Source organism: Peromyscus maniculatus, chromosome 14 (genome assembly GCF_049852395.1).
Source record: "Peromyscus maniculatus bairdii isolate BWxNUB_F1_BW_parent chromosome 14, HU_Pman_BW_mat_3.1, whole genome shotgun sequence".
In the NCBI taxonomy this organism is placed as follows: Eukaryota; Metazoa; Chordata; class Mammalia; order Rodentia; family Cricetidae; genus Peromyscus; species Peromyscus maniculatus.
Genome location: NC_134865.1, coordinates 6,109,267 through 6,128,003, shown reverse-complemented (window position 1 = coordinate 6,128,003; position 18,737 = coordinate 6,109,267). Strand labels below are relative to the sequence as shown.

General features: G+C 37.9%; 1 protein-coding gene and 1 pseudogene across 3 annotated transcripts in view; one reads left to right on the top strand and one right to left on the bottom strand.

The window, feature by feature from the left end:
- Positions 1-18,737, top strand: part of Togaram1 (TOG array regulator of axonemal microtubules 1) — a 66,982-nt gene that overhangs the window by 2,288 nt on the left and 45,957 nt on the right. For all 3 annotated transcript variants that reach the window (XR_013044253.1, XM_006986936.4, XM_006986935.4), the window contains exons 2-3: positions 16,235-16,391; positions 18,091-18,222. Coding sequence is in view for 2 of the 3 variants with exons in the window: in XM_006986936.4 (XP_006986998.1) it covers positions 16,235-16,391; positions 18,091-18,222 (289 nt within the window). In the remaining variant the exon portion in view is untranslated. The remainder of the gene's footprint in view (positions 1-16,234; positions 16,392-18,090; positions 18,223-18,737) is intronic.
- On the bottom strand, positions 14,845-15,196 carry LOC107402456 (small ribosomal subunit protein eS27 pseudogene; annotated as a pseudogene).

Here is an 18,737-nt window from a genome sequence, read left to right as displayed (position 1 = left end):
AGGTACCAGATAAAGAATTAATTCCAGTTCCAAGTGGCTTCTGGAGAAAGTTACAAACTGGCAATTAACATGTTTGTTCAGTGCTAGAATAGAATTAGAGTGCTGAGGAATAATACCAAAGCTAGGAAAAATAATTCCACTAGAACAAATCAAAAAGCCTCCAAGGTTCTGATCTTTGAACTTAGATTCCTGTCCCTGAAAAGCTTTTATTTTAAAATTTACAAATCTGCATGTAAATTAGTACTCATGTACTTCATCTGTATTTGCCTGTTAACATCTTGCAATATTTGCTCCATATTTTATGAATCATTTGACAGTAAATAGCAAATATTTTGGATTTCATTCCTTAATATTTTGACATTTGTCTCCTAAAATAAGTTATCTTATAACCGTATTGCCGTGCTTCGGAATACTAATAGTAACTGAATAGTATATAGCTTTTATTTAAATTTCTCCATTTGTTCCCAAACTCTGTTTTATATTTTTTGCTTTACTTTTATCATCTAAGATCCAGTCATGGTGGTTGTAGCTATTGTCTTTTTATCTAGTATTATGTCCCTACTTGTTTGTGAGTTTGTATGCTTTTTCATGGCAGGCCTCCTTTCCTCTTGAAGGCTGAGTTAATTGTGAATTTATCTGATTGTTTCTGTATGATTAGCCGGAAGATAAAAATTCTTAGCATATATTACCTAAGTAATGGATACAGCACATTGTGCTTGTCCTACCTTGAGTAACACCACTGACAACAAGATACATTATAAAGATTCTTTACTATAGATGTTACATTGAGACCCTACAAATACCTCAACAATGTTTTACTCATTGTTTTTGACATCAGGTGAGTATTTTTACTTGTATCAGTTATTATATTGGTGGCTACAAAGAGTATAATTAGAGGCAAAAAGCATTTTGTATATATTTGTTGCTTAAAATTCTTTTCTATATGTAATTATATTTGTCTTTAATTTTTGCTCCTTAAAATCAAGTTGGTTTGGGTTTTTTTGTTTGTTGGTTTTTTGTTTTTCCCCAAGACAGGGTTTCTCTGTTTAACAGTCCTAGCTGCCCTGGAACTTCCTTTGTAGACCAGGCTGGCCTGGAACTCTCAAAGATCCGCCTGCCTCTGCCTCCCAAGTGTTGGGATCAAAGGCATGTGCCACCACTGCCTGGCTTTGTTTTTTTAAAGATTTATTTGTTTATGTGTCTGTGTGAGTATGCTTGTGTGTGTGTGTGTGTGTGTGTGTGTGTGTGTGTGTGTACATGTGTGTACAAACCTGTGGAAGCCAGAGAGGGTGTCAGATTTGGTAGAGCTAGAGAAATTGTAGAATTCTGTGACTGGCCCTGTGTAGGTGCTGGGGACCAAATTCTGTCCTCTGTAAGAACAGCAAGAGCCCTGAACTGCTAAACATTCTTTCCAATCCCAAACTGTTGTTTTTTTTTTTTTAATTTATTTATAATTCAAAATTTTCCTGAAAATAGATTTTTTCATGTAATATATTCTGATCATAGTTTCTCCTCCAACTCCTCTTAGATCATCCTCACCTTCCCACCCATCCAAATCTCCAGTCTTTCTTGCATTAGGAGATAAACAGGCAACTAAAAAACAAATGACAATCCAGAATAGGACAAAATAAACAAACAGAAAAAAAAAGCTGAAGAAAAAGCACAAGAAACACTCAGACACACAGAAATCCCATAAAAACACAAAATCAGAAACATAACATATAAGCAAAACATCTGTAAGGTTTTTTAAAAAAATGTCCAGCAAAGCATAATGGAACAAAACTCTCCAAAACTACATTTAGTTCATTTAGTGTTGGCCATCAAATTAAGTTTTTTGATACTGAATTACATGTTTGACCAATGGCTGTCTTCTGTGATATTTGAGCATGACTAGTGTTTGAGTATTTCCTTAAGCTACAATAGTAAGACTTAGCTGATATTTTTCTTGTTTCACACTGGGATCAGCTGGGTTTTTGTTTGTTTGTTTGCTTTTTATTTCCTATAGGATCCTAATATTGGCAATATAGTAGAGGAATATTTTAAAACCAAATTCTGTTTTCACTCATTGCTAATTCTTGCTGTTGCAGATCATCCCTTGCAGTGGAGAGAACCAAGAAGATCTTTTTTCAAATAAGCTCCTAAGAGTAATTCCAATTGAATTGGGCAATGCAGGTTCTTTGCTGTTTTCTTTTATTCCATATTTGGTCTCCTTTCTTTTGTAACAAAAGCCTAGCTTCCAACATCATTGTAGATAAAGTTCCAAGTTTCTTTGTAGTTCTTTTTTTTTTATTTTTTTCCTCTGAGACAGTCTCACCATGTAGCTCTGGCTATCTTTGAACTCACTATATAGACCAGGCTATCATTGAATTCACAAAGATCTACCTCCTGAGTTCTGGCATTAAAGATGTGTGCCATTATGTCCAGCTCCATAGTTACTTTTGTATTTTGATTATCACACAGCTTTATTAAGACTTTTGCTGTGGGATGTTGTTCTGTGTGCTGTGAATATGTGTTGCTCTGATTGGTTGATAAATAAAACACTGATTGGCCAGTAGCCAGGCAGGAAGTATGGGCGGGGTAAACAGATGAGAATTCTGGGACAAGGAAGGGTTGAGTCAGGAGTTGCCAACCAGACACAGGAAGAAAGATGACAAGGCAGAAAAGGTACCAAGCCATGTGGCTAGACATAGTTAAGAATTATGGGTTAATTTAAGTGTAAGAGCTAGTCAGTAATAAGCCTGAGCTAATGGCAAGCAGTTATAATTAATATAAGCCTGTGTGCTTACTTGGGGGACACGAGTGGGAGATTCATCCCGGCTGTGGGACCAGGCAGGACACAGGAAAACTTCCAGCTACAGACTTTTCAAAGGGTTGGTGATGTAGCTCAGTGGCAAGGTTTCTTTGACCTGCATTGGCTCCTCCAGCACCACAATAATGAAATAAAAGGAAAAACCTAATAACCAACAAAAATTTTGAATAAACTGATTCTTTGGCAGGGCAAATACAAATGCTCCTTATGATGGATTTATACCCCAGTAAACTCATTATAACTTGAAAATGTCATAAGTCAAAACACATTTATTAAACCTGGCCTATCAAACATCATAGCTTAGCAGCCTGATATTACTGTAGAGAAGAGGTTATTTCTGCTTATGACCCTGGGGCTGAGTACTGCTCAGCATTGCAAAGAAGGATCAAAATTCAAAGTACCATTTATAATGAGTGCATATTGCTTTTGCACCACCATAAAATAAAGTGAGGGATTTACAGTATATACAATGCATTTTCACATTTGTGTAGTAATACTGACACAGATGGAACTGACTTCTAAGTATTCTAATTTCTCACTAATTTCTTCCTATTCCAAAGGCTTGTATTTAGCTATTTATTTCTTGTGGTGCTGGGATTGAACCTAGGACCTTAATGTACTAGGTAAGCACTCTGTTAGGCTATATCTCCAGTTCCATCTTTTTTACTTGTTTGATTTTTGTACTGAGGATTGAGCCATCCAGGGTTTGTACTTGCTAGGTCAGTACTCTGTCACTAAGCCAAATTTCTGGCCCTCCAATTCTAAAATGTATAGGTTGTTTTGGAAATAGTTTTCAGATTTATATAGTCTGTTTATATGATTATTGCCATGTAATTGTAAACATTAATTGGCCATAGTTGATTTTCTGTAAGGATTATTATTAATACTGCTTGTTCTGTGACGAAGATGTTTAGTGGGTATATTAAGATTCTGTTCTCGCTGGGCATGGTGGCACATGCTTATAATCCTAGCATTTGGGAGGTGGAGGCAGGTGGTTGAGGTGTTGGAAAGCATCTTTGGCTAATTAGTGAGTTGGAGGCCAACCAAGGCTACATAACATGCTATATCAAAATAAAGTAACAACAATAATAGTAATAATAATAATAACAATAAAAGATTATGGTGCTAACCATAAAAACAGGAATCAGAAAATAAGTGCATTTCTAAATACCAGTTTGGATTAATTTTCACTGAAAGCTTCTGTGGTGAAACTGAAATTTGCCATAGAAATCAACTTGTACATATGTACTCAGAAATGCTTGTAGAAATATGCTATAAGTTATCTAAAATGAGGGCATGAACTAAGTAGATGCACATTTGAAAATGTGCAGCTTTAAAGAGGTGTGTATGTGTATTCTTGTTCCTGTTTGGTTTTTAGAGCAGATTTGGGATGATAGCCACACTAAGTGAAAAGTGCAAGTGGTTGTGAATTTCCTGCCCACACACTCAAATAACCTGCTCCAGAACTTCAAGCACACCATTGGTAGCACATGATGACGGTAGAGTCAGTGAAACCACAGTAAGAACCCAAAGGTTCATCCTGTAATAGGCTCCACCCCTGCCTTCTGTGGGGTTTTGGCAAGTGTCTATCTGTGTGCACGAGAGTCACCATTGTGGTCACATAAGAATAGCTAACTGCCACACATATCCTCCTCTGTGCTGTGAATACTTATCCCTCCTCCCCGCTCCATCCCTTGGCAAACATATTCTGTATTTCCACACTTTTGTCTTTTTCTGTTTCCTGAAATTGCAGTCATACAGCATATGTGCCAGCCTCTTAAATGATGTAGGAAGTAGGCCTTATGTGTCTGCCTTCTAAGTAAGATTATAAAAAATTGACATAATTTCTTCTGCGCATGTTGAATAGATTCCATTAATGAACACAGCTGAGCATTGTGCTTTCTGTTCTAGAAGGTGATTGTTTATTCAGTGAATTCAGCGGTAAACCTGGTCAAATTATCTGTTTCATCCTAATATTGATGTGATATATGTGCATTTCTTTTATTTCTGCTATTAGAAATGTGTGTCTTCTATTTTTAGCCTAAATAAAGCTTATCGGTTTTACTGATCTTTTCAAAAAGCCAGGCTTTGGTTTTGTAAAGTGTCCCTCTTTATTTCCCATTTTCATTGATTTCTATGCTAAATTTTTATTACTTTTTTCCTCTGCTTGCTTTTAGTCTAACTTGTTCTTTTTCTTGTTTACATTTTACTTATGTATTGGAGGGAGGTGGGGAGCATCTGTGTCATAGCACCTGTAAGGAAGTCACAGGATAACCTGAGGGAGTTGGTTCTCTCCTCGAGCCATGTGGGTTGTAGGACTGAACTCTGGTCATCAGGTGTAGCTGCAGTGCCCTTACCTGAGGAGCCATCTTTCTGGCCCAACAACTTCATTGTTTAATAATGGAAACAATTTTGCCATTCCAGAAACATCTTTATCTAATTTGAAATTTGTTTAAATTTCTTTTAAAATGTCTTCTTTGACTTATGTGTAATTTACAAGTATATTACTTAATTTCCAATTACTGGTGTGTGTGTGTGTGTGTGTGTGTGTGTGTGTGTGTGTGTGTGTGTGTGTGTTGTCTTTGTGTTGTTGATTTCTAGCTTAATGTCTTTGCAGTTTGAGAACATATATTGTTTTGTCATGTTCTTTTAAATTTCTTAGTGTGTTTCCTGGCCTTGAACATGTCCTCTCTTTCTGTATGTATGTGCACAAAAGTGTGCTTCCTCAAGTGTGAGTGTGTGGAGGTCAGAGTTGACCTTGAGTGGCTTCCTCTATAGATGTCTATCTTCTGTATAGAGGTAGGGTTTCTTAATGAACCTGAAGCGCAAGGATTCTTCAGCAAGCCCCAGTGATCATCCTGTTTCTGCCCTGTTGAGGAATATTATTTTAAGGTGTGTTATTTTTGTTTATGTTGCATTTGTTTAATTCTGTGAAGCTATGTTACTGTGCCTGTGTAAAACACTTGATGGTCTAATTAAGAGCTGAATAGCCAATGGTGAGGCATGAGAAAGGATAGGCTGGGCTGGCAGGCAGAGAGAATTAATAGGAGAAATCTGGGAAGAGGAGAGGGAAGAAGTAACAGAGAAGGAGGAGGACATCAGGGGCCAGCCACCCATCCAGCCATGGAGCAAGAAACAAAGAAAGGTATACAAGAATAGAGAAAGATAAAAGCCCAGAGACAAAAGGTAGACAGGGTAATTTAAAGTTAAGGAAAGGTGGCTAGACACAAGCCAAGCTAAGGCTGGCCATTTATAATCAAGAATAAGTCTCCGTGTGATTTATTTGGGAGCTGGGTGGTGGGCACCCTAAAAGAGCAAAAACAATTGACCACACTGCCACACCCACTTCTCACTAGGGTTCCAAACACTGGATCCATCAGGAGATCTGAACTCTGTTTCTCACAGCTTATGCATCAAGTACCTTACCTTCTAGCTATCCTCAGAATGTTGTCTTATGTTGATGAATGTCCCATGTGAGCTTGAGAAGGATACCTAATGTGTTGCTAGATAAAATTATGTATAGCTGTTAATTATATCCAGTTCATTCATGTTGTTGAGTTCAGTTTCCTTTCAGTTTTTCTCCATATGGATTTGTTGATTTCTGATACAGGGGTGATGAAGTCTCTAACTATAATAGTGGATTCATTTATTTCTTCTTGCAGCTCTGCTTGGATTTCCATCACATAATTTGACACTATGTTATTAAAGATGATTTTATTTTCTTGTAGTATTGATCCCTTTATCATGTGGTACTCCTTTTATGGCTAATAATTTTTTTGCTCTGAAGGTCACTGTAGTTGGAAGCTTTCCTGTCCTGACCTCCCACTCCTCATCCCGGTAGCTGCTTCAAAATTACCACACAGAGACTTAATATTATTCATAAATGCTCAGCCAATAGCTCAGGCTTGTTACTAGCTAACCCTTACATTTAAATTAACCCATATTTCTATTTATGCTTTGCTGTGTGGCTCGTGGCTTGTTACCTCAATTTTCTACATGTCCTGCTTGCTCAGCAGCTGGCTGGCTGGTGTTTCCTCTGACTCCACCTTCTTCCCAGAGTCCTCTGTTTCTGGCTGACTCACCTATACTTCCTGCCTGGCTACTGGCCTGTCAGCTTTTTATTAACCAATGAGAGTAATACATATTCACAGTGTAGAGAAGGATTATTCCATGCAGTTCACTCTGTCTAAAATTAGTACAGTCATGTCTGATTTCCTTGTTTTTAAATTTTATTTGTATGAGTATTTTGCCTTTATGCATGTCTATCACATTCATACAGTGCTCCTGGGGGCCAGAAGAGGGTGTTGTTGGATCCTCTGAGCCTGGAGTTATAGACAGTGTGAGCTGCCAGGTAGATGTTGGGAATTTAACCCCTGTCCTCTGGAAGAGCAGCCAGTCAGTCAGTGCCCTTAGCTGCTGAGCCATCTTTCCAGCCCCATGGCTGCTTTCTTTTCATTCATATTAGCATGATTTATCTTTATCCATTTACTTAATGTGTGTCCATTAGTATATTTAAAGTTGCTTTCTTGTAGAAAATATATAGGGTTGGGTTTTGCTTTTTGTTTTACTCAGCCAACTTTTCAGATGTCTTTTTTTTGTGTGAGTATGGTATATATCTGTGCTATATGCTGTGTGTGTATGCAGAAGTTATCTGTTAGCCTTTGCCTCATTCCCTTCAGACAGGGTCTCTCAATGAACCTGGAACTAGGCTGACAGCCAGCCGTCTTAAGAGATTCTCCTTTCTCTGTCCCTGACAGCACTGGGGTTACCAGTATATGTTTCATCATGCTCTGCTTTTTTTTTTTAAATGTGTGTTCTGGAGATTTAAACTCAGGACCTCCTTCTTGCACATAAATGTTCTTAACTGCTGAGCCATCTCCTTAGTCCATCTTGTGTTTTAATTGGTATAGATTAAACCATTAATACTTAATATGATGGATTAGTGTATATCATATGTTGTATTTGTTGCTTCTTTTTTATTTCTGTCGACTTTTGTAGATTTAACTTGAGAATTGTTAATGATTCTGTTTTCTCCTTTTTCGTAGTAAATCAATTGCTCCTCTATTTTTCTATTTTGTAGTTGCCTTAGAGTTTGCAGAAGGCATTTACATATCTAGAGACATGGTAAATAGAAACATTGATACTATTGTTTTGAGTTGTTCTTAGAGCAGTCAAGAACAAGAAAAATAGGAGCTGAAGATACAGGTCAGTGCTTAAAAGCACTTGCCACTCTTTCAGAAGACCTGGGTTCAATTCCCAACACCCACATAGTGGCTCACAACCATCTGTAAAACCCTCTTTTGGCCTCTCTGGACACCAGACACATACATGGTGAAAAGATAAACATGCAGGCAAAACACCCACACACATAAAATAAAAATTAAAAAAAAAGAGATATTTTATTATACCTCTTTAATGTTTCTCTAGTGCACTTTGTGTGTGTGTGTGTGTGTCTGCTTCTCTCTCCATCTCTCCATCTTTGTGTGTGTGTGTGTGTGTGTGTGTGTGTGTGTGTGTGTGTGTGTGTGTGTGTGAAGGACTTTGACCTATTTGATTTTCTTTTTATATTAAGAACTATTAATTTGTTGTAAGGCAAGGTCTTACTGGAAATTTGCCTCAGTTTCTGTTTGTGGATGTCTTTTTGTCCTTCATTTCTGTGGTCACTTCCCAAGATTCAGAGTTCTAGGTTTGGTTTTCCTTTGTACTTTATTTCACTCCTGTTCTTCTCACTTCCTCACTCTCTGAGGAGTCGGGTATGATTGTTACCTTTGGTCTGTGTAAATCAAGTGTTTTTTCTCTTCTTTGCCTCCTGCGTTGTTCTTTGTCTTTGATTTTTGTTACCTGGAGAATGGTATGCTTACACATAGTTTCTGTGACATTTATTTGCATTGGTGCTCTATAAGCTTTCTGGACTTGTGGTTTGGTTTCTGACTATAATGTAGGGACATTCTTGGCCATTACTGCCTCCAATATTTTCCCACTTTGCTCTCTTTTTTTACATGTGTGTTTCTCCTTTTATAGTTTCCCACAGTTTTGCATAATCTGTGTATTCTTTTTTCAGTCTTTTTTCCCCTTATAGTGTTTTTTCATTTTAGAAGTTCCTATTGTACAGACCATGTATAGACTAAAGCACACACTGAAGGCATTCCCACTTACTCTTCCGAGGCTTTTTATCTTACTTTTTTCACTTTCTCACAATTACCAAATTTCAGCTACCAAATTAACATGTTCTTGCATTTCTGTCTGCTTTTTCCTGTATAGCCTCTTACATATTAATTATAGGTTTTTTTGGGGGTTTTTTTTGTGGCCTAATTATTCCAGCCTTGTTGCCATATTTGATGCTGGTTCTAATGCTTGTTCATTTTCTTCTAACTGTGGTTTTTGTTGCTAGGTTTGGTTTGGCTTAGTTTGGTTTTTATTTTAATTTTTGTTTTTTAGTATGCCTTGTAAGTTTTGGTTGAGAGTTGACTGTGGTGTACTAGAGAAAAAGTAAATGGTAAACAGGTGTTAAAATGTGGGGGAAGGGTTCTGTAGTCCTATAATTTGGACTCCATGATATCTGTGATTCTGTGATTCACTTATGCCTTCAGCCTTCCGGCCCACTTGGGTAGCACAAGATGACTAGGGGGAACTGTAACTGACCATTTCCCTTTAATTGGACCCTTAGGTTCTGGTGGAACTTCAGCAGATCAGGCTTTGCTTGAAAGGAAAAGCAGCTCCTCAGGGCAGGCCTTGTCAAGTATAGAAAAGCTCTGTGTATTTCAAAATAATTGGTCACATTTTCTCTTTCCTTGCCAGAAACATTAAACTTTTCCCTTCACTATTCAGTGTGAAGTCATGATAGTTCCTGGAGGTAAACTGGGTGAAGAGAGCGGCTCCCCTGTGATTCGCTCCGCCCCTAGAGCTTTAACTTTCCCAGTTGTTAGCACTGAGTCTCTAGCAATTCGTTAATTAACAGTTCCTTTCCCTGTCCTACCTCTGTCTGCCTCAGAGCTTTCTGCTTAGAAGTTCTGCCTGTAACTTGTAATTCTGAGTAGGTATCTATATGTTGCAATTTCACTTGTAGTGAACATCTCTGGTGGATCTAAAAAAAGTTTGCTAAAACTTACATGTTTTGAATGATGTTAGAATTTCTCATTTCCTTACACACTGGGGTATAAATCAGTCTCTCTCTCTCTCTCTCTCTCTCTCTCTCTCTCTCTCTCTCTCTCTCTCTGTGGTAGTGTGTGTGTGTGTGTGTGTGTGTGTGTGTGTGTGTGTGTGTGTGTGTGTGTGTGTACGTACATGCTTTTGTTGTTGGGTGTCTGTTTGTAGTACTGGTGATTGTACTTAGCATCTCATACACATGGTAGGCAAATGTTCTACTCTGGTCTGTACCCTCAGCCCTCCTTGACACTGTATCAATTTTCACTTTTAATGATGTACTTACAAAGTTTAAAGTCAACCACTATTACTTCATTACTTTAGTAACTTAGTTCCTATTTATTTCTTTTTTGGTTTTTTCAAGATGGGGTTTCTCTGTGTAGTTTTGGTGCCTGTCCTGGATCTCACTCTGTAGACCAGGCTGGCCTGGAACTCACAGAAAATCGTCTGGCTCTGCCTCCCGAGTGCTGGGATTAAAAGTGTGTGCCACCGCTGCCTAGAAAATATTTCTCTTTAAAAAAAAAAAAAAAATAGATAATTTGGTTTTGCTCCAAATCTATAATAGAATTAGCTTAAGTTGTAAATCTCAAGGCATTCATGAAAGTAAAAGTTTGAATAAATTTCCAAAAGCCATTAATGATTACTCATTATAAATGTAACACCTCTGTGTGTGTGTGTGTGTGTGTGTGTGTGTGTGTGTGTGTGTGTGTATATCCTGGTTGTCATTAAAACTACCTTTGTGCTTAATAAATGCTCTTTAAATGTGGTCATTTGATGAGTGTTTATTTAGCTCTTTTTCATATACCAATTAATCATTAATGTTGTGATAAGACACCATGACCAAAATATTGTAATTATAATTTAATTTAAAATTTTTTAAAGACCAGTTAGATACTCATTGAAGTACTTTAGTATAAGCTGGTTTTTATTTGTTCGTTTTGTTTTGTTTAAATGAAGATTAGCAAGTGTCTAGAATCAACAAGCAAAGGATGAACGCAAAAAAATATTCTTAAGGATATAATGATAAATTGCTGAAATAAAAATGGAGTAAGGAGCCGGGCGGTGGTGGCGCACGCCTTTAATCCCAGCACTCGGGAGGCAGAGCCAGGCGGATCTCTGTGAGTTCGAGGCCAGCCTGGGCTACCAAGTGAGTCCCAGGAAAGGCGCAAAGCTACACAGAGAAACCCTGTCTCAAAAAACCAAAAAAAAAAAAAAAAAAAAAAAAAAAATGGAGTAAGGATGGGAATAGCTCTACAGTTGAACAGGAATGGACTAAGGGCATGTTAGACCTGTGAATGGCCATAGATAGCCTAAAAGCAGGACAGTAATGTTGGGACTGTGGTCTGGAGGTCATGTGGTGAGACTGTCACTGAAACAGAGCTGGTGGTTCTGTAAGAGAGGCATACAGAGTAACAGAGTGCTTAAGACTGTGTCAGGTGCTTTACTGTTGCAGTGATAAAACACCAGGACCAACGACAACAGTGTATTTAGGCTTACAGTTACAGAAGGAGAGTCCATAATGGTGTGGGAGGCACGGAGACAGGCTGCCAGAGCAGAACGCTGAAAGACCACATCTTGAACCATAAAGCATAAAATAGAGAACAAAAACTGGAATTAAATCGTACCTGTCCCCTTAAAACATATTTCTTCCAGCAAGGCCATACCTCCTAAGCCTCCCTCAAAGACCCACACCAATGGGGCCTCGTTCAAACCACTACAAAGATCAAATCTTGCTATAGAACCTCATTTAAGGAATAATGATAGATTAAACCAATAAGATAAAGCAAACATATACCTCAAAGCTGAGAGAGAAACAACATGGTTCTAGAGCAAAGTGGCAAGACAGACTTAAGGAATGAGCCACACTGTTATGTGTACCACAGTCGGAAGCACATGAAAATTGAAGAGCAGGGTTTGTTTTTACATATTGCACTCTACTCTTTATATTCCAGATGTACTTTTAATTCTATCTTTCTTTAATATCTCTTATTCCTTTTTTGTTGTTGTTGCTATTGTTGTTTTTCGAGATAGGGTTCCTCTCTGTAACAGCCCTGGCTGTCCTGGATCTCGCTCTGTAGACCAAGCTGGCTGAACTCACAGAGAGCTGCCTGCCTTTGCATGATGGGCAGCACCATTGCCCAGCTCTTAGATTCTTATATAAAAATTGTATGTATTCACATAGAAAATTTGGAAAATAGGGAAAAAAAGAAAAATTAAAAAATTTTCACAATTCCACCATTGAAAGAGATTTACATGTAGTCAATATTTTAGGGTTGTTGTTTGTTTGTTTTTCCAGACAGGGTTTCTCTGTGAAACAATTCTGACTGTCCTGGAACTTGCTCTGTAGCCCAGGCTGGCCTTGAACACACAGAGATCCACCTGGCTCTGCCTCCCAAGTGTTGGGATTAAAGGCGTGCGCCACCAGTGCCCAGCAATATTTTGTTCTCATTTTAATTTATATATAAAGGTTCAGGTCTTATTTCCATAAATGAAAGTGTCCTCGTTTAAAAAATATGTATGAGTGTTTTGCCTGTACCTACGTATGTGCATGTGTGGTTTCTCAGCAGAGGTAAGCAGAGGGTGCTGGAACTGGACTGAAAGATAGTTATGAGCTGCCATATGTGTGCTGGGAACCAAATCCAGGTCCTCTGGTACAGCAGCAAGTACATTAACCATTAAGACACCTCCAACCCCTAAAGTGTGCCACCTTTCATGTACTTTATTATGAACATTTTTTTTTTTTTGAGCTGAGGATCGAACCCAGGGCCTTGTGCTTGCTAGGCAAGCGCTCTACCACTGAGCTAAATCCCCAACCTCTAGGAACATTTTTTTTAACATCAAATAATATAGTAGGAGTTTAGTCGCTATGAATAATAGTACATATAATGTCATAGTCTGTTTAACTGATCTTTTTCCCAGAATTTAGACTTTAAAATTTTATTTTTATTTCAAGAATTCAGTGAATTACTTTTTTCGTTTTTAGTTTTTTAGTGAATTATATTTGTGCCTTGATATATAGACTTATAATAACTTTCTTGTTATAGTCTAACTTGACATCATCATTATGTAGTTACTGATGATTTTATCAAAATAGAAAATTTAGATATTTAAAGGTCATTTTGACATGGAAAAGAGCCTTTTCATATAGCATAGGAAGGAGAGTAGAGTTAAAAGCGTATGAAATGAATACTGAGGAAACAGGCTGTTAGCCTTGAGCAAGCATCTGTCTTTTTGATCATGTTCCAAGACAAGTGGGAGTTTATAGACTACTCTTTAAAGCACTACCTTTTAATAGCATTGCTATTCTTTCTGATATTAACATAAATGAGTCATGATGTCTTTCTCCTTGGTAATGGCAGGACAATATGATGGTAGGAACTGTTTTTGTTTTGATTTTTAAATACTATTTCATTTTAATCTTGTTTTCTTTAAAAAATATTACATTTGGGGGCTGGAGAGATAGCTCAGTGCTTAAGAGTACTGGCTGCTCTTCTAGAGGTCCCGAGTTCAGTTCCCAGCATCTACATGGTAGCTCATAACCATCTGTAATGAGATCTGGTGCCCTTTTCTGTCCTGCAGGGACACATGTGGACAGAACACTATATACATAATAAATAAGTAAATAAAGCCGGGCAGTGGTGGCATGCGCCTTAAAAATAATAAAATAAAAAAAATTGTATTTATTAGTTTATGCATGTGTGGCAGTGTGTCACAGTGAGCATTTGGTGGTCAGAGGACAACTTGTAGGAGTTGGTTTCCTGCTTCCTCCACGTGAGGGTTAAACTCAGGTCATCAGGCTTGGCAGCAAGATTCTTTGCCCACTGAGCCATTTTTCCCGCCCATGGTGTTGGTTTATAATAAACAGTACTAACCACAGTGCTCTTCCCACTGATGATGACAATGAAGGATGGGTTTATTACTGCTTACCTTTGAATAGGAAGCCCTGACATAAGAGACAGTGTGGAGAGTCAACTCTAAATTCAGCAGATATTCTCTGTGGTTAGTACTGTAGATAGTAAGCATGAAAGATGCAGACAATTCTGGCCCTGCATCCATATGTGATGTGTATGTTTGTTATGTCTTATTGATTGTTATTATTGCTTCTCTATAGCGAGATGTGTGTGTATGTATGTGTGTGTGTTTTAAAATCAAAAGGAAAAGATGAGTTTTAGTTTAATGTTAGCAAATTTTAATGTGTGTATGAATTGCCTTGGGATCTTGTTCCAAACATAGATTCTGGAGCCAGCGAAATGACTCATTGGGTAGAGGCACTTGCCACCAACCCTAATGACCTGAGTTTCATTTCCAGGACCCATATGAGTTAAGGGGAGTGGGTATTGACTGTATTCTTCTGTGAATAGGAAAGACTCTCTTTGTCAGGTGTGGTGGCACAGGCCTATCATCACTGTTTGGCATGGTGATGCAGACTTGTGGATTACAAGCCAGCCTGGGCTAAATGGCAAATTTGAGGTCAGCCTCTATAAATCAATCAGTCAATCAATCAATAAACAACAGGCTTCGTAATGTATTTATAGCTAAGTCGGTAGAGTGCCTGCCCAGCATGATGAGACTCTTGAGTCCAGTCTCCAGTGCTTCAAAAATTGGGTCTGATGGCTCATACCTGTAATGTCAGCGTTTGGGAGTTAGAGGCAGAAACATCAGGAATTTATGTTATTCATGACTACATAGTGAATTTGAACCCAGCCTGGGCTATGAGATCCTATCTCAAACCCTCTAAAACAAGCAAATTTGATATTAGAGCTTGTCAAAATCATTAACAGTCTGAGAGTTATCAGTGTAAATGTTAGATTGTCACCAATAAGTAGTTATCTTTTTAAAATTCTAGAATTCTCTGAATATGAAAATTTTATTTTTATTTATTTATTTATTTATTTATTTATTTATCCAAAATGTGTTTATTGGGATGGTTCCCACTCATCTTGAATCAGGTGCTTTTCAGTACTGCTTCCTCCTGAAGGAGCATCTGTCCATCAGCCTTGCTTTTCTGCCTGTGGGCTGACAGAGGACAGTGGAGCAGCCAACACAAAAGACTACTGTTTGTGCATGGCTAAAGACCGTGGTGATCTTATAGCATCCTGGGCATTTCACGTCCATAAAGTAGGAATTGGGGCTCTGCACCAGGCGCTTTTTCTTGTGTTTCCTCTTTTCCTCTTCTGGAGAGGGATGAAGGAGATCCTTTGTGAGAGGCATGTTCTCGTAGGGAGGTCGTCACCGCCGGAAAGGCGAAAATTTTATTTTTAATGCTTGTAAAAACCATGAAAATTATGTTAATGGAAATAGAGAACTGCACGTTCTCTCCAATGTGGAAGCTAAAAAAAAAAAAAAAAAAAAAAAAACTCTGAATGTGGTAGAGTTATTAGAGTTTGGAAAGGTAATAGGGGAGGGTGGGTTAAAAAAAAAGCTGAAATTAATTGCAAAGCAAATATAATGTAAAGGAATCTTTACTGGATTACCTACTGTTTTATCTGTTAATGCATCTTTTTTGAAAGTATTCAATTAGAAGTTCACTGTAAATGGCTTACTTAATTCTATTTGATCCTTTTACTACTATCATATGAACAATTGTAGAAATTGTAGTACTGAATTGTGCACAACTTTTATCACTTATAGACCATGTGATGTTCATAAGAAAGTACCTGGAAACCATTCCCTACTCTGTGTGTGTGTGTGTGTGTGTGTGTGTGAGATATACTTGGGCTTTTTTGTTTGTTGCTAGCCAGGCTTCTCATATGTTTGTAAGCACCTGTTTTATCACTAAATGCACCCCTATCCCCTACTTAAGTGGTTGTAACTGGAGCCTGGTGCTTACATACTTCACCTATTCATTTGGAGTAGTTCTATTTGGGCTGCAGAATATTAGTAATAACTTTACCATGCTGAGAGGAGTAGGCTGTTTGTTTATTCAGTGATCTTCAGTTGTTTATTGACTAACCCTGAAAGATGGAATAGAGTAGAGCTGCTGAGCAGACTTTTTTCTTTGTGTTTTTATTTCATCCTTTATCATCATTATTTTGTCTCCTCACTAATTGTCAGATATATATTGCAGAAAGGTAAAGAAAAGAATTGAGATATAGTAAAGGAAAAGTGACGTTTCTATCTTGGAAGGAAAAATATTATTAGTGTGTCATGCTGAATGAGTGTATTGCATACTCAAAAATATTTTTCTTTTATCTGAGTTTTGCATTTGGATCTAAATTAATTTTTTAATATTAATAAAAATATGAGGCTCAGCAAAAATTTGCTGACTTACTCTCTTCTCAGTTTTCAGCTCGTGACCTCATCTCATCTCCAACATTAAAGTCCTCTCAAGGACTGCCGGTCAGTGATGATTTATGTTTTAGCAAAAAAAGGTCCTCAAGAAACTTATTTCAGAGTAGTCGGGATTTTAACTCAGACTCGATTCCTACATGTGGTGCTGGTAAGTAAATTGTTTGGGATAATAGGTGTGTTGAGCTAAGTTAAAGATTCTCTAAACTTCATTACCCATTTGAAGCCTTGTAAAAAGTATATATAATCCAACAGGCAAGTCTTGTTTAATAAATGCTTATTGAAGACTGGATAAAAAGCTGGCGCTTTGACATGATTGTGTCATGAGATCATAGGTCTTCTCATTGCAGTCTATTAGTAATGTAGGGCCATAATCCCTTAATAAGCCTCTAATATTTCTTGAGCATCTCTACATGTCAGGTACTTTTCTTAGTGTTGGACATGTAGCTTTCAAGAAAGGCATAGCAAAGCCAAAGCAGATTGTATTCCGTGTTGGATGTGGTGATACATACCTTTAATGCTAGTCCTAGGGAAGGAGAGACCCACAGATCACTGTGAGTTCCAGGCCTTGTCTACAGAGTTTCAGGCCAACCAGACTACATAGTGAAGCCTGTCTCAAAAACAAAGCAAACAGAAAAGCTTCAATTCTAGTTGAGCAGGGGAGCAAATATTAAATCCATGTAAGACTTGGAAGTTTAGATGGTGATGAGGAAGCGGAATATTTTAAACTATATGATTAAAGGCTGCCATATTCAGGAGGGGATATTTGAAGCAAACCAGAAGATGTGAGGAGAGAAGAGCAAGTGGTTTCAGGGCAGAGTGACTAAGAAGTTGAGTGGAGGACAAAGGTGGCAGAGACGAGTGTGATAAGAATGAGAAGAAAGGAGTGCAGAGCTGAAAATGACCGAGATCATGGAGGGCCTCAGTGGGGAGACCTCTTAGATGACTGGATGAGCTAGCCTTTACTCTGAGAACTTTCAAGAAGTGCTGTACATGCCGGGTGGCGGCGGCGCACGCCTGTAATCCCAGTACTCGGGAGGCAGAGGCAGGCGGATCTCTGTGAGTTCGAGACCAGCCTGGTCTACAGAGCTAGTCCAGGACAGGCTCCAAAGCTACAGAGAAACAACTAAAAAAAAAGTGCTGTACTTGCCTTATGTCTTGCAAGCTCGTTCTAGATATTATATTTAAAACAGGTGAAGGGAAGACAAAGGGAGAAAGAGGGAGAACCATTTGAGTTCCTTATCATAACCCTGGCTAAGGTTTATAGAGAATTTAGCCAGCATAGCAGTGAATGAAGTGAGAAATGAATGGATTCTGATTACATGTCATAGGTAAAATTGACATGATTTGCTGGTAGATTCCTTACAAAGAGTGAGAAAAAGGAAGTAAAAAAGTAATCTAAGAACTTCTGCCAGAAAAATTGAAAAGATGTTTAATTATGTAATTGTCATAGAAACTATGTATTCATCCAGGCATGGTGGTGTATGCCATCAGCCCCTGCACTGGGGATACAGAAGAACACAATATGTAGACCAGGCTGGCCTTGAACTCACAGAGATCTTCCTGCCTCTACCTCTGTCTCCTGAATGCTCATTGAGCTGTGTCAAGGCAGAGTTCCTCTTATTTTCGTGTGTGTGTGTGTGTGTGTGTGTGTGTGTGTGTGTGTGTGTGTGTCCTGTAAATAAGGCAAACAAGAAAAGGATAACATTTGTTATTAGAAAATCTGATTAGTCATAAGAGTTAAAAAAAGGGGGAGGGGGCAGAATATAATGACACCAACATTTATGAAATATATATTCATCAAATAACATTTACTTTCACTTTGTTTCCCTCTGTGCCTCCCTTCAAAGGTAATACTGTGACTCATCAGACAAATCTTCCTGGGAAATGTGGGCAACTTGGACTGTCACAGATAGGTAAAACTGGCAGTGTGGGTTCTGACTTACAGTTCCTGGGAACAGCCAATGGCCACCAAGATAAAGGTATTTATAAATATATAAGATTTCTGACACTAGCTCACGTGTTACTTTGTATGGTAATAATGAAAACTTGTTACAATTTAATACTAATACTTTTCATAATTATTATTCTAAAATGTTAGACTTTTTAGTTTTGATTTAAATATGACTAAAGTATATAAACTTCTGATGAAGGCTAACATGAATTGAAAATAACATTAAATGAGTACCATGTGTATGCAGTTACTTAAATTTTAAAGCTAAGTAGAATTTATTGTCTTTTTAGGAACTATAACTTCTTGACAGGTTGTTTCAGATAAGAGGATATAAAGTGGATGTTGTGGCTTATGCTTGTGATCCAAGCATAAGCAGGAAAATTGCAGAATTGCCATGACATAAAGACTGGGCCAGCCTGGGCTACAGGGTGTGGGAACCTGTTTGAAAAAAAGGGGAAAAATGTAGAGGTGTAAGAGGATAGATGCAAGTGTATATACTACTGTATACATAAGTAGTGCAAATCGATCTGATGGTAGCTTATT